This window comes from Erpetoichthys calabaricus, chromosome 3, assembly GCF_900747795.2.
Source record: "Erpetoichthys calabaricus chromosome 3, fErpCal1.3, whole genome shotgun sequence".
Lineage (NCBI taxonomy): Eukaryota > Metazoa > Chordata > Cladistia > Polypteriformes > Polypteridae > Erpetoichthys > Erpetoichthys calabaricus.
Window position 1 is genome coordinate 292,434,871 of NC_041396.2, and position 17,284 is coordinate 292,452,154.

The following is a 17,284-nucleotide window of genomic DNA, read 5'->3' on the forward strand; positions in this document are numbered from 1 at the left end:
TCCTGAGGTCTATATGGCAGTAATAAATAATCCACAACCATGTGTCAGCTAGGTACTGTAACATCAGATAATATCTGTTAAACACTCAATGTCAACACTTTTACACATAATGCTATTTTTACTTCGTTAGTTACTCTAGTAAACCACCAGCTTTAGTGTAATGGGAATTGATGTAATGATAGCTAGCTTACTGGAAGTTGGATAAATTTAGATTTCTCAACACACCCGCAAGTGCTGTACAAGCTGCTGCTTCATGTTTTTGTTTTTTTCTTTTCTGTGCTCCTGACTGGTGTTGACTTGAAGCCTTTGAAATCATCATAACAAGTGACTGTCAATTACATTAATTACATTAACCGGTTGATTCATGAAACCACAATAACCTCATTAGACAGCATCCTATCGGTCCTTCAATCATTGTAGAAACCTACATGTGTAGTGTGTTAGGGACAGACGGCTCTTCACATTTTTATACACAGGATGTAGCCAAAAGTGCTTTACAAAATGGCAAAGAAACAGTTGCAAGAAAAGAAAAACAAATTAAATTAGTTAAGAATAATAATGAATAACAAATATAAATCACTATAGACTTACATAAAATGATATAACTCCAGTTCTGAAAAAGTTGGGACTACGGAAAATGCAAATAACAACAGAAAGCAGTGACTTGCAATCCATCATAAACAATATAAAGACAAGATATTTAATGTTTAGTCTGGTCAACTTCATTTTTTTGTAAATAAACATTCATTCTTGCCAATCAGGACCTGCAGCATAGTCTAAAAACAGTCGGGATGGGTCAATTTAGGGCCAATAAGTTAAAAAAGAAAATAATCATGCAAGTAGGAAGAGGTGATGTTCAACAGTTGATTGTAGTCATGATTTGATGTAAAAGTTGCTTCCAGGAAAGGCCTATTCCTTCAGAAGCAAAATTGGGAAAGTATGTCAATTCTTTCACAAATGTGTGAGAAAATTATTCAAAAGTTTAAAATCAGTGTTTCTTAAAGGCAGATTGGAAAAGATTTAGGTATTTCACTGTCAACAGTGCATAATGTAAATACAAGATTCAGGGAATCTGGAGAAATTTTGGTGCATAAAGTGCAACGGTATAAGCCTAAGCTTACTGCCTGTGATATGTAATCCCTCAGACTGCATTACATCAAGAACCGTCATTCATCAATAAGTGATTTAACCACATGGGCTCAGTATTTTGGCAAACCTTTATCAAGTAACATGATATGTAGTTACATCCATAAATGAAGGTTAAAACTGTACTATGCAAACGGAAAGTGCTATGGACAATCACAGAGTAGAAATGTGTATTGTGGTCAGATGAATCAATATTTCAGGACTTTTTTTGGAAAAAGTGTACGTCAGGTCCTTCAGATCACAGAAGAAAAAGACTATCCAAACTTTTACTAGTTACAAGTCCAGAAGCCAGAATCCGTGATGCTACGGGGTTATGTCAGTGCCTTAGGCAAGAATGGCTTGCACTTCTGTGGAGACATCATCAATGCTGAAAAACACATACAGATTTTGGAGCAACATACAGTATGCTGCCATGAAGACAACATTTCTTCTATGAACACCCATATGTCAGCAAGATGATGCTAAGCAACATTCTGTGTGTATTACAAATGAGTGCTCAACTGGCCTGCTTGTAGTCCAGACCTGTCCCCAGCTGAGAATGTCTGGCGCATTTTTAAATGCAAAATTTTATTGTTTTCAAGTCAAAGATCATTTACTTATCACTGCTATCTGCTTTTATTTGCATTTACTGTAGCGTTTCAACTTTTTCCAAGTTGGGACTGTATATAATTTGGAAAAAGGTTATGTCCTTATATATAGTATTGAATTCTAAGTGTCTACAGATGACTATGATCATAAGTTCAGATGGCTGGAAGGATAGAAAAAGCTCCAGAAAAAAGATGGAGAAAAAAAAAAATCTGCAAGGTTTCCAAGGCCAAAAGACCACTCAGTCCCCACTGGGAATTCTATGTAGCATAATGGTTATAAATGTCAAAAGGCATTTCTTAAGTTTTTAGGCTTGGTCCCAGAAGGTTTGATGCTGTGGGTCTCGTAAACAGTCGGGGCACTTGTATCCCTTTGAGCATCATAAGTGGTTGCACAGTGCCTTAGTAAGATGGTGGTGCTGTATAATGCCACCTCAGAAAAAATGGAAAATATAGCAGAGAAAAGTGGAGATTAGTAATGATTGCAAATGCATGAAGAATATGATAATTCTGTGCATCTGTAGTCTATTAGAAGAAAAATTAAAATGTAACTGCAAAAAAGCCAAAATTAAAAAAGTGAGTTTTTGGAAGTTTTTTAAAAAGCTTCACTATGTTTGCCAGGCATACCTCTATTGGTAAATTGTTCCAGATATTAAATTAGTCAAGTTCTTTTTGCCAGAACTTTTTTTTTTTAGGTGGTTTTAATATCAACATTGGCATTCCTACATGTAAACTGACTAATTTCTTTACCTGTTGCATTACTTTGTCTTGGTCACATATTAGACGTGGTTTGCACACCTGGCTTATCTGCTGGCAACACTCAATGCACTGATTTGGGCCTTTCTGACCATAAAGCAGTGTTTTTCACTGTCTCATCCTGCTCTTCCTTGTAAACATCATATTTAATTTAAAAATCTTAACAATATCTGTACAACTATACTTGCTGGATCTATTTTTGATTTTCTTTCTTCCCTTTTTACATCCACATTAGATAGTCTTACTGAACACAATGAGTGAGCCCTCCAGTTAGCACTAAGAACATAAGAAATTTGACAAACGAGAGGAGACCAGTCCATCAAGCTTATTTGTTTAGCTAATACCTAAGCTCTCTCAACATCTCATTCAGATATTTCTTAAAGGTCATCAAGGTTTCTGCTTCAACTCCACGTCTTGGTAGTTTGTACTAGCTTCCCACAACAATCTGTGTAAAGAAGTTCATTCTGGTTTCAGTCTAAAATGCATTTCTCCTTAATTTCTACTGGTGCCCATGAGTATGTGATTCACCCTTAAACTGAAAGAATGCTTTTGGATCTACTTTATCAGTGCCTTTGATGATTGTGAAGACCTGGAATAGGTTGCCAAATGGTCTCCTCTGCTCGAGACTAAACAGGTTTAATTCTGAATCTGTTAATGTAGGACATATCATGCACAGCTTCACATGCTGGTATGTCTTTGTTGTAGCGTGGTGACAAGAACTTCACACAATACTCCAGATGTGGTTTCCCTAGTGCATTATATAGTCTGAATATAAATCCCTTGATTTGTATTCAACAGTTTTTACAAAATAATCTAGCATTTTATTTGCCTTTTTAATTGATTTTGCACATTGCTTAGATGATGAAAATGTTGTGTCAACATAAACCCTTAAATCCTTTTCAGAGGTTGCTTCCTGTAGGACAGTGATTCCCATCTTATATTTATAATTGACATTCCTTTTGCCCATGTGTAGCACTTTGCAGTTTTCTCTAACTGCATTTTCCAAGTGTTTGCCCAGTTTATCCAGCTTATGCATGCCTTACTGATTGTTTTTGCCTACTGTTGCTTGAATTTTAGTGTCATACGTTAATTTCACAAGTTTACAGTCTACAGTCTATACCAGAACAAATGTCATTAACATAAACAGATAACTAGACAGATAAAATAGATTGTTTAAAACACACGGAGGTCTCCTATAAATGTTCAACCCAATGGTATAATTCAGCAGTATGATCTATGAAAGCAGCTAGCTGATGCCTTGATAGAATGTCTCTTAAGACTGGCCACACATTTTCTCTAACCATCAAAGTGCTTACAGAGATAAACTAATTGAGCCAAGAATGCACTTTTTGGCAGAATAATAGAAAGTGCCCATGATAACCCAGGGTTTTGTTCTCTGTGTTTAGTAAATTACTTTGGCCTGCATCTAGCCCTAATGCTTCTTCCACTGAAGACTGTAAAAATATCCACAACTTTTTCAATGATAAAATTAAAAACCTAAATAATTCAACTAGTACAAGTTCATCCTCTTTTTGTATATGTATTTGTTTTTCCTTTTCATTTGGCTCTTTTGTTGCAAATTTTCATCTCCATTTATTAATGACCTGTGCTGTAAGATGAATCCAACTACTTGTGTAATGGACCCCGTCCCTACCATTCTTATCACATCCTGCCTTCATGCCATACTCCCAACTGTTACAACAATAATAAATATATCCCTTACCACAGGCTGTGTGCCATCTACTTTGAAAATCACTTCTATTACCCCAGTGTTAAAAAATTCTGGTCTAGTTACTTAACTTCTCATAAAATGATGGAACCCTTTCAGTGTGGTTTCAGATCTCAGCAGAGCTGTGAAACTGCTCTGCCTCACACAACTAATGATTTTCTTATGGCTGCAGAATCTGGGCAAACCAGTATATTAATTCTGTTGGATCTTAGCACAGCATTTGATACTGTCAAGCATGAGAACATCCTGGATATCTCTGCACTGACCTCCAGTGACTCCTATACTCTGCCTCATCCACTTTATCAACATACCCCATAAATGCAGAATTATTTGAGAATATCTGCAAGTGACATGACCTTGTGTTATATTTATATAGTCGTAAGTGTACAGAGTGAAGAGAAAAGGAGACAGAACTGTTCCTTGTGGTGCTTTATGAGGCTAGGGATCTGCACTGGCAATCAGAAGGTTGCCAGTTCGAATCCCGTAAATGCCAATAGGGATTCTGCTGTGTTGGGCCCTTGAGCAAGGCCCTTAACCTGCAATTGCTGAGCACTTTGAGTAGTGAGAAAAGCACTATATAAATGCATAGAACTATTATTATTATTGTTGCTCACATCTATATCAGAATCATAGACCTTGAGTCTTACAAACTGAGGTCTGCCTGAGAGAAAGTAACAAGTGTAATAAATGTACTGCATATAAATAAGCTTCAAGAAGCAGATATCAAGGCAGTGGAGCACTATTGAGTTCAGAGTCGGATAGCCAAGGGTTAGAAGCTGTTGTAGAACTTGGCAGATCTGTTTCAGATGCTACAGTACCTTCTGCCTAATGGAAGTGGGACAAAGAGACCATGACAGGAGTGGGAAAAGACCTTCACAATGCTATAGACTTTGCAGATTAATCACTTTGTAAAGAAGTCTTTAATGGAAGCCTGAGAGGTCCCAATGATCTTTTCTGTTGTGTTTGCTCTCTGTTGTAGGGCTTTATGGTCAGAGACAGTGCAGTTCCCAAACCAGACAGTGATGCAGGAAAGAGCATAATTTTGCAAAAAGATCTTTTGAAATGCATTGACAGATTGTCCAAAAATACTCCCATAAATTGTGTTATATTTTCAAATAGCCACTTTTTAATGTTATGTTAAGATACAGAACTTTTGGAAAAAATGTCCTAAAAGTATGAAGGTGTGTCTCAAAAAATAAAAATCTGACATGTCCAACACAAGACTTTCCTTACACAAAGCTGTGATTTTAGGAGTAAAATTGTGTAGAGCAATGATAATAAAAGAATCTAATCTTCTTGAAAAGTTACATTGTCCTTCTGCCTTTTTTTGCAATTGTGGCAGAAATTTGCAAAAAAATGAAAAATAGTTATCTCTGTAGAGCAACAGTGACTTACGTACTATGTGCTTAAAATCAATAGGCTTCGGGATTTGAACAATGCTGATAACGGTGCCAAAGTTCAGTGTGATCGAGGAATTCATTTTTCAGTTATCGTGCGGACAGGTTCATATACAGACATGTAAAGATGGATGTCACTCCAAAAATGTATAAATGTCTTAAAAATTTGAAGGCAAAATTTTGACCATATTACAATACATTTTTATGGAATATAATGTATTTTGATTTGTTCTACATACTTTCCCTGTAAAGGAAAAAAAAACATAAAATTTTATTTCCACATGACACACCCAAAATACTGTGTCTCTTAACGTCTTCTTTTTTCAGAGTGGGATTCACTTTTACCTTTTTTTCCACTGCAGATGCATACCAAAACAGCTACTCAGTATATCATCCTATTGTATGTTATCATGCAACTAAACTGCTTGTCATCAAAGCTGATTGTGCCATTCTTAAACATTAATATTAGTTGTTCAGGTGTGTTTTGTTTAATACTCATCTATCTATCTATCTTTCATGTAAAAATGTCATCTGGCAATGTTCAGTCTGCTTTGAAAAGTTGTATCCATAATAAAATAAGAGAATTCCAAAAAACTAGAAGAATTTTGCAGTGGGAGCATCATAAAATAAAAACTGAACAAGAGAACTAACAAAGAGAAAGAACAACAATTATCACCAGTTTTTTGGTGATCTGCTTTGGTATGCAAGTGTGTGTCACTTAAGTTTGATGTAATCACTCTACAGGCAACTCCACATATGGATTTGTTGGAAAAACACCTGAAGCCAGACCGTTTGCCTCACTGTGGTCCTTGACATTAGTGAAAAAGTGGCATTTATGACCTCACCTGCTTGTCTATTGAAAGTGACATCCTGAGGTGCCCGGACTTTACTCAAAACAAAAAGGGATTTTTCTCATGGAAAAAGCAACAAAAACACTTCTAAGGTAAATCCACATTGAATGAATAAATTACTGGAAAGTATTATTGGTAATCTGAAGAGTGCTTGCTTTAGTTTGAAACATATATATGATATTTTTGTCAGACACAATTTGCATATTACTGATGTTACAGATTCGTGACAGTGTGTTTAATTTTACTGCTGTTGAGTAGACTCTTTAGATTGTACAGTATAGTAATGTACAAGTTTACCTGTTCAGTCTTCTATGCCATGCACCGCTGTACTGGTACAGTTTGTAAGGTGATCACTTATGGCAATGTTGTTTAATTAGCCATATTCAATTGTTAGTTATGCTTTTAAAAGATTTTATGTTTAGAACAGTGTGTCTAAAAAGTGTGGTGAGAAGAAAATACTGGTGTGTTTAGGTGTTTGGCAAGAAGATCGGTTGGGGTCCTCCAAAGAATTTTTGCTTTGGGAGTTATGATGTTCTGAATGCATCCCTATTTTGAGAACTTCAGTATCCTTTTAAAGTTCTAAGACATATTGTTAGTTTTTTTTTTAATATAAGTCTAAATGTGTCTCTTTATAAATGTGGATCTTAGCCTTGTGAAGCACTGACATCCACAAGTTAGGGTAGGCTCTGGCTCTCTGTAAGTCTGCTGTGGAAAAACAAGTTCATAAAATGAATGAGAAGCATTAACATTTCACATACAATGAGAATGTGTCATATTTGATATTGTCTGTATTCAAGTGTTGCTCGTTATAAGAGGGGAATAAGATTATCCATCCAATTGTGACTGTGCTAGTTAATTTTATAGTTCTCCTGATGTGCGTCAGCATATTAATACTGCATTCCTGTGCTTGTCAGAACATCATAGTTCTCGGTTTGTGACATTAGAATTTACAACTTCTTTCACTCTACGTGCTTTTGATTGGTAATATCCACAAATAGCAGAAAGCTAATTTTGTGGCAGTTTGACACTTACAAGAAGTACTTGCAGAACTGATACTGCATTATGCATTTGAAGGAAGGAAATTTAAAACTTTAGGTAAGTATAAGTGTACATTTTTTGCCTTAATTAACACTGACATTCTTATTCCAATATAGCTCACAAAGTAATTCTAAAAGTGGAATAACACATAACTTGTTATGTGGCTCTCTCTGTTATGTGCAATTTCAATAAGTCCATGTATTTATATTTTTTTGTGTGTATAAAAGATAGGAAATGTACAGACAGACTACCCCTTTATTTGTAACATAAACCACAGGGAGAAAGGAACTTTTCCTGTACCTACAGGTCTATGCTTAAATGCAATACACACCATCTGCAGTCTGTAAAGTTGAGAATAGTTTGCAATCAGTGTGGATGTAATTCTTTGCAACTGCATAACCTTAGCATGGGTTTCTTCAGCTGATGTCAAGTTATATCCTATGATTTTTCTGGGCAGATTTCACTTTCATTGATGGCATTTCAATACTTATCGGTGGTGATGACATGACTCAAGACACTTTCACTGTTGCGGCAGTAAAGGCTGAGTTATTCTATTTATCAAGCATCTCCTTGTGCATGAGGAAAAGTTGAAATAGAGTGAAATGATACTTTTAAGAATGCAATTGACCTAAGATAGCGATAATTTGGAATTAAACCCATCTTGTATATATCGTATGTGCGTAAAAACAAATTCTTAGTGACTGCTGAACCATCAGATTATTACCATGTGTCATAACCATGTATTTCTTCTTGTAGAAATGAATGGAACTAACATGGTTAAGTGTTTAAGAGTGGCAGAGATTCTTTTTTTAGAGGGAACAATGGAAGAGTAGCCAGTAGGAGCACATCTCTATAAACTAACTAAACAAAAGTGTGTGTCTTCTTTAAAAGATTAAAACAAAACTCAAAGTCACCTTAATGGGCAGAAGAACAAAATCTTTCTCAAAAACTTTCTTTCCTTGGGAAGAGCCTTATCTTTATTTTTACATATCTTATAATATGTGGCTTTCCGTTACATAATATGGCCACCATGGCATCTCCCACCATGTAAATGCACAAATACACTAACATAGAAACAAAGTAGTGTCACAGCAGTGGCAACACTTAATGGAGATGATTAATGTGAATTGCCAAAAGAAAAGCGATAGAAAATTGTATACAAAACAATTAATTTTTCCAAAAGAAATTGGCAGAATCCAAGGAAAAACAAACAAAAGTAATATTAGTTACATCCAGATTCTAATATCATGTTTATGACAGTGTAGGTACAGGGGCACAGAGTACAGCAGTGTACTGTCATGGAGGAAAAAAGGCTGTCACAGGAGGCTGGGGGACAGACCCAGCCGGGATGCCTGGAAGGACTGGGGGGTGGCGTTTGCGTCCTCTGGGCCGCGAGGGGGCAACTGTCCTGGATTGGGAGAGGACTACTGGAGAGGAGCCAGGAGGCTCAAGCCCGTTGGGGCCCATGGCCACCACCAGGGGGTGCCCCGAGCCTCAGAGAGCCCGGGAGCCATTCACTTCTGCCACACCCGGGAAGGTGGATGAAGAGCCTTCCAGGGACGCCCGGAGTGCTTCTGGGACTGTGTTAAATAAACGTGTGTTTTTTATAAAGATGTGGTCTCAGTCTGGTGGTGTCCAGGCATATCTCACAAGGCATAAAACATAAATACCACACAGAACAGCTAGATGTTTACAGTCATATGAAAATTTTGGGAACCCCCCTCTCAGCCTTCATAATAATTGACTCTACTTTCAACAAAAAAGATAACAGTGGTATGTCTTTCATTTCCTAGGAACATCTGAGTACTGGGGTGTTTTCCGAACAAAGATTTTTATTGAAGCAGTATTTAGTTGTATGAAATTAAATTAAATGTGAAAAACTGGCTGTGCAAAAATGTGGGTCCCCTTGTAATTTTGCTGATTTGAATGCATGTAACTGCTCAATGCTGATTACTGGCAACACCAAATTGGTTGGATTAGCTCGTTACGCCTTGAACTTCATAGACAGGTGTGTCCAATCGTGAGAAAAGGTATTTAAGGTGGTCAATTGCAAGTTGTGCTTCCCTTTGACTCTTCTCTGAAGAGTGACAGCATGAGATCCTCAAAGCAACTCTCAAAATATCTGAAAACAATGATTGTTCAGTCTCATGGTTTAGGGGAAGGCTACAAAAAGCTATCTCAGAGGTTTAAACTGTCAGTTTCAACTGTAAGGAATGTAATCAGGATATGGAAGGCCACAGGCACAGTTGCTGTTAAACCAGATCTGGCAGGCAAAGAAAAATACAGGAGCGGCATATACGCAGGATTGTGAGAATGGTTACAGACAACCAACAGATCACCTCCAAAGACCTGCAAGAACATCTTGCTGCAGATAGTGTATCTGTACATCGTTCTACAATTCAGCGCAATTTGTACAAAGAACATCTGTATGGCAGGGTGATGAGAAAGAAGCCCTTTCTATACTCACACCACAAACAGAGTCGCTTGTTGTATGCAAATGCTCATTTAGACAAGCCAGATTAATTTTGGAACAAAGTGCTTTGGACTGATGAGACAAAAATGGACTTATTTGGTCATAACAAAAAGGGCTTTGCATGGCGGAAGAAGAACACTGCATTTCAAGAAAAACACCTGCTACCCACTGTCAAATTTGGTGGCAGTTCCATCATGCTGTGGGGGTGTGTGGCTAGTTCAGGGACTGGGGCCCTTGTTAAAGTCGAGGGTCGGATGAATTCAACCTAATATCAACAAATTCTTCAGGATAATGTTCAAGCATCAGTCACAAAGTTGAAGTTATGTAGGGGTTGAATATTCCAACAAGACAATGACCTAAAACACAGTTCGAAATCTACAAAGGCATTCATGCAGAGGGAGAAATACAATGTTCTGGAATGGCCGTCACAGTCCCCTGACTTGAATATCATCGAAAAATATATGGGATGATTTGAAGCAGGCTTTCCATGCTCGGTAGCCATCAAATTGAACTGAACTGGAGAGATTTTGTATGGAAGAATGGTCACAAATACCTCCATCCAGAATCCAGACACTCATCAAAGGCTATAGGAGGACAGCATCTAGAGGCTGTTATATTTGCAAAAGAAGGCTCAACTAAGTATTGATGTAATATCTCTGTTGGGGTGCCCAAATTTATGCACCTGTCTAATTTTGTTATGATGCATATTCCATATTTTCTGTTAATCCAATAAACTTAATGTCACTGTTGAACTACTACTGTTTCCATAGGGCATGTCATATATTAAAAGGAAGTTGCTACTTTGAAAGCTCAGCCAATGATAAACAAAAATCCAAAGAATTAAGAGGGGTTCCCAAACTTTTTCATATGACTGCATCTGGTCACAGAATCCTTAAAGCACCCCTGCTTTTTAAAATCCACACTCCTTTGCTACAAAAAGCAGCTGGAAAATATGGATCAAAAGAATGACTGTAACCGTAAATATAGCAAAAGTCAAAGCCAGAAGATCAAAAGAACCAGGCCCCAATGCAAAAACGTTATTCAAAATTTATAGTAAAAAAAAATTTCACTATAATTCTTAAACCAAAGATCACTAGAACAGGCATAAGTACTGGAAACTACTAGCAACAATCTCTCGCTTTTAAAGTGTCATGCTAATGATGTCATGTGACGCAGCAGTGTGGTTTAGCACCCTGGACTTGCGTCTTAGCAATAGCTTCTCAAAATGGTGTCGCCCATGCATAAAGAAAATGGTGTTGTGGTAAACAAACACATAACAAAATACTTATTATCATATGTTTAGAGACAATAACTTGCAGTATAACCATACAATGAGATTCTCCAATGTTTGAAACTTTCCAAAATGTCAAAATGACCTTGAAACAACATTTATAAAGAGCACAAAAAAAAGTCTGAATCATAATAAGCAGTAATCCAAGTTCTTGTTTCCATAGCCAGCTATAAAGAGGTTTGTTCAATGCTGCATACCTTTGTCTAAAGTCTGATCTTATGGACACTGACTACCCAATAATAAAACTCAAACATTAGACAGATCCCTGTGTCCCCTTGGATTCTGGTCTCTGAAAAAAGTTTTTTTTCAGCCCCAGGGCATTTTTCTACTCCTAATAAATGAAGTTATAGCTGTATTTCAATTTTATTTAATGACATACTTGTTTGTATAAACTAGAATACACTGGAAAAGATAAAGAAATGTAGGTTAACACTGTTTGTAATGGTATTGATACTAATGTTAAATGAAGATGAGAATAGGTAGGAGGATCTTATTTAACATAGTCATAAGATTTTTAAAGCTGTTGTGTAATCTTGCGATATGGGAACTGATGCAAAGCAGTGAAAGGAAAACGCCACTTGTGTACTTAAGTATTCTGTGGAAACAATATATTTTGTAATATAAATGCACATAATAATTGCAAGACAGAAATCAATCCCGGACAGATTGAGACTTCTATCACACATACACCTTCAGTAGGAAATGGAACAGACAAATCAAATAAAAGTACACCTACAACTGGCAGGGTCCTGCATGTAGCCATTTCCCCAGGAAACTCTCCAGAGTGAAACTGAACATCACGTCATCAATGTACAAATTTTTGCACACAGGTACATAAAGAAAGAGAAAAGGAGCAGAAAATTAAAAACATATGCATGTATTCAAAACACATATAAATTTAATGGTTAAAAAAATGCACTATTCATTTCAGGATATGGACTGGACGGTAATCATACCAGAAGGGGAGACCAGTTCCATACACAGAACCACAGGGAAAGAAAAACAGCAAGTAAACTTACAGGAAATTAATAACAAACCGTAAAAACATAAGTAAGCAACAAACATAAGCAAGCTATTTTCTTTAAAGTAGAATACAAAAGCACAACTAGCAGAAAAGAAATCATTAATATAGAAATCCAGAAAGAACAGACATAAAACATCAACTAGATACACAACAATCCTTAACCTCCCATATTTATCACAAGGAGGTATAATGGAAATGTGCTAGGTCTTCACAAATTTGACAACTCATATATATCGCTCATTCTTATTATCTGACAGTAAAATTGAGCTCAGAGGACTGACAGGTTCTAAACAGGCTCTAAAAGATTACTGCTGGTAGTTAATATTATCTCTGCTCACCTCTGAATAGAAGACCTCTTCATTATCCTCACGGTCCACAACCTACCCTTTAAGTCATATTAAACATGAGACACAATGAAGCACTTTCACACTTCTTTCTCATAGAGGTTTTAACCAAAAAGTTTAATATTGACAGTACATATTGTAAACTTCCAATATATTCTCTGTAACGAATCACAAAATAAAGTGACATTCTCATAAATAAAACAATTACATTTCTTCATGTTAGACATTTCAGTAAAATATCTGTTAAAGTATACATCAACAAATAAAGTATTTGAGTACCTTCATTTGTGTAGCTAGCAAAGGTTAGATTTTATTAAAATTGCTTTAGAGGCCCCTTGTAGCCAAAAACCTAGGCAGAACCTGGGAGCTGTAGAAGTAATCTAAAATGCACACTGGTCCTTCCTTTATTTTTTTATTTTGGCACACCATTTAAGGCTTGGCGTAAAAGTTTGCACATTATGTAGATGAAGGGAACTAAGTAAATTTAGTCAGCCTTAGGCCCCAGTTAGTTTTAATTGGATTAAGCTGGTCTCAGAATGTTATGTTATATATTTCATAGTCTGTTGTCATTACCTAAAAATTAACAAATACTAGATGTGCATAAAACCAATAACTCTGTAAAATATTTGAAAAAAATGGATTGTAATTCTATGGTGAATGCAACAATGGACACTTGATAAAACTTCTTTATGCCTCATCTCAATACAGGAGGTTTAGAAACACATTTTTGTGAGTATAGTTTTAAGAACGTTTGCTGACTCACACATCTGTGATTTTAGTGTGCTTATAATAATAAAAAATCAATGCATCCATTTGCAAACCAATTTATCAGGTTCATGGTCAAATCTGAGTTCTTACTTCACAAGCATGGGTTACAAGGTGTATGCCAACATCAGGTGGGGCACCACACCACTGCAAGGTACACCCATGCACACATTCTCTCAACAGGCCAGTTTAGAGCCAACAATTAACCTAATACACATCTTTAGGATGTGGAAAGAAAACTAGACTATCCAGAGAAAAAAACCCACGCAGACAGTGCAAATTCCTGACAAGTCAGGATTTGATCTATTATTAATATCTGTCAATTCCAGTGTCCTAATAGGCACTGTTGCCTGAACAATTCCCTGTGCCTAAAGCTATAAACTGGTCCAAACCAGGGATGGAAAAAACAGAAGGATGAATTTCTTTATAGATGTAAATCGCTGTAAAACTTTAGTAAGAACTAATGGGATATATCTCAAATGATTGTTTAAGTATTTCATATAATTACAGATAGATCATTCATAATTTGGCTACAAACAGCAAAAAAGATGATTGGTCAATTTGATTTAGTTATGTGGACATGGAAAAATATCGCCATCCTATTACTGACAGGCCGCAGAATAAAAAAATACTTTAAAACATTTATGTGACAAGTGAAGAAATATTTGAAAGACATAATCCTCAAACAAGCATAGATCATCACAAAAGAATGGTGAAATTAAAAATATGTTCTTTGTCTTGATATTATAAAATACAAAGGCAGCATCAAAACTAGTCCCCAAATATCTTTGCTTCACTTCTGGTCAACATGTACCTTACTGTAGACAAAAGTCTGTCTGGAATTTGCAGCTTTTTTATAATATATGTTATCTATGAACAAATTCTCTACTGTGCAACAAAAGTGTGCAATATTTTCCTCAATGTAATAAAGTTAGGTCATTGGCTGTATGTTACATAAATAAACTCTTTATTCAAGAAGCATTTTATATACTTAATTAGTAGTAATCACTGCTTATTTATATAATTTTTTATACACAAACTCAGCTTTTCTCACTGTGTAAAACACAGATGCCTAATTAAAATTTATTCTTTGTTAAAATATTTTTCTTCTTAAAGCATATTTAAAAAAGTGAGAATTAATCAGTATTAATTATGTAAAATCACTGCAAAGAACCATCTTTACATCTAGTATGCATTTTCTTGATTTGCAGTATTTGGGTCCTGGAATGGCTCTAGTTCTTCTTAGCTTTCATTGGGAATAACAGACTGGGATGAAAGTTTGAAAAGAAAACAAAGAAAGATTTCAACCACAACCTCATAAAAAGTTATGTAAACTTTCAACATATAAATTGCTGTCAGCTTTATACTTCCTATGGAGAGACGCTATGCCCAGCCCGTTAGGGGAAGACCCAAAATACACTGAAGGATTGTATTTCTCCAAATGCTTGGGAATATCTGGAAATTTCCCAGGAAAAGCAGAAAAATGTTGCCAAGGACACAGTGACCTGGTATGACCAGCTCAGTTGCCTTTGCAATCATCATCAGATAAAGCTAGAAAGTGAAACATTAAGCAAAGAAAAGAGTGGCACATAACAATTTCATATCATTAGGGTCACTGAAAGAAGTGTATTGTGGTGTAAACATTACTGTAATGTTTGCATTTAAGCCATTTTTGTTTAATAAGAAAACTTTACTGATAATTACAGAGTATTGTCTACTAGATCTTGAACATCAGGGCAGACTTTTGGAGATTCAAAGCACAACTAATTATTATAGAAGTCTGCTTTGCCTTCAGTGATACTAAAAAAACATATTAAATGATAGTTTGGTGTGATGAGCTGTTTTCTGAAAAACTACGCAGCTTCAAGTAAATAAACTTTATAGCAATTTCAAAAGAATCATACTTTTTTTTCTGACCAATTTTAAATAAATAATGGCTAAAAGCCATCCCTAGCATGCTTAAAATAGCATGGGTTTTAATGCTCAGATTATAGTGTTACTTCAATTATTTTATCTGCTACAAATAGTATGGACTGCTCTCAGAAGCAATCAACTCCCTTAGCACCGCCGACATTGAAAAAAACATTGCCTCCAAAACAGACACTTTGCAGTAAGAGCTATGCTTATTGCAACCATACAATTTTGAAAGTTTAAGTGCAACAACAAGCATAAAACAATAACTAAACAGTAGAAATAAGTTCCATAAAGTAACTTTTTGAAATAATCTTAAGAGTTGATTCTCTTAATTAGGCAGTGTGTTCAGCTGCTGTACAAAGCATCCTTTAGCATTTTAGAGTCTTCCCTTCCATTCATGATTTGCTTGTTTCTGGAGCTCACCTATTTGCTCCTGTAATGCATACTTCATTGACTTCAAGTCCACTTTTAGAAACCACATTATGAAATATTATTCCATTTTTGGATCAAGATGAATTAACTGTAGAAGAATGGCACTCCAGTTACTATGAAGAAGTCACATCTCCTGAGTATGAAAGCAATAACTAATTTCCAGAAGAAGCAAATGTGGCTGTCACTTGTGCATGAGACTCTTTGAAACAGGAATGCATCTCATACTGTTTTTATTTTTAATTCCTATATGCATTCATGGAACAGTGATGTAAAACATCCAATCAACACAATCTTTTAAGAAGGATTTTATCTCATCTCTTTTTTTTTGCACAAGGTGCATTTTTTCTTTGCTTTAGTTCCCCAGATCTTGATTATGAAAAGTGAAACAAGGGAAATGGATTTCCAGATAAACAAGTCTGTTATTGTGACATGTTGTATTGCTACAGATTCTACTTATTATAATGTTCTTGAAACATCCAAAAAGTTTTTTTTTTCTTCACATTATAGTGGGGACAACTGTTTCCAGGGTAGGACATAGCAGGATGAGTCAAACCATTCTCAGTTAGCACCCAGCGCTCATCCATTACCAAACCAAGCATGTGACATGTGCTCATACTACAGGACATGACTCGTTGTGTAAGACTGCATCAAAAAATGCTGGATCCGGTCTTCAAAGCTGCATGAAATAGAAGCCATTAGGGAATTACATTTTAAAAAGGTGCATTTTGAATGGGGCAAAAAGCAGTCTGGATATCTTTTATATTTCCAAATATAAACACAACACCATTGTTCTGCTACCCATAAATTCTATTCAACATGTCTTCATGGGACTCTTGTATCAAACTGCCTTTCCATTTTTATTTGTTCTTTTATGGTCAAAAATAACTTTTTCTTTGTTAAAAAATATCAGTTTGCTGGAAACATCCAGATCAAAAACTCCCTACTGGATCTGGAACACATTAAGCTTACTGGTGTTCTTGAGTGTCTGCCGCCGGTTGCAGAACCATACGCGCACCACCTCACGGTCATAATTGAGCTCTTTGGCAATCTCTGTGATTTCCTGGCCCGTGGGCAGAGCATTTTTCTCAAAATAGGTGTTTAGCACCTCAATGGCCTGTGGGGTAAAGCTGGTACGCCGTTTCCGTTTCTTGGAGGGTTCACCTCCTACGAATTCCATCAAATTCTGCTGACCCTTTTGATTCCAAAGCTCTGCCTCTGCAAGCCACTTTTCCAGAACTGGCTTCAACTTCTGAGCACTCTTTGGGGTAATGTCCAGCTTCTCGAACCTGAAATGGTAGTACTAATTACAGTCTGTCATGGGAATACATCATCAACAAAATAATTTGCATTAACTGCTAAATGGCACATCATAATTTAAATTTGCCGGATATAAAATTTCACATCCATGCCCAGCATAAACCTTTACAGAGTTTTCTCTAGACAGCTAAAGATAATTTGCTTTCATTGGAACTTATAATATTGCTTCATCAGTGGGCATACAGTTACTACTACCCATTCATTTTGATGTTATCTTCTTTTA

At 36.1% G+C, this 17,284-nt stretch overlaps 1 protein-coding gene across 2 annotated transcripts in view; it reads right to left on the reverse strand.

Moving 5' to 3' along the window:
- Positions 1–12,719: 12,719 nt before the first annotated feature.
- The window catches only part of pou6f1 (POU class 6 homeobox 1), a 72,604-nt gene continuing 68,039 nt past the window's right edge, over positions 12,720–17,284 (reverse strand). For both annotated transcript variants that reach the window (XM_028798533.2, XM_028798532.2), the window contains exon 10: positions 12,720–17,030. In XM_028798533.2, the coding sequence (XP_028654366.1) occupies positions 16,685–17,030 (346 nt within the window). In that variant the 3' untranslated portion in view covers positions 12,720–16,684. The remainder of the gene's footprint in view (positions 17,031–17,284) is intronic.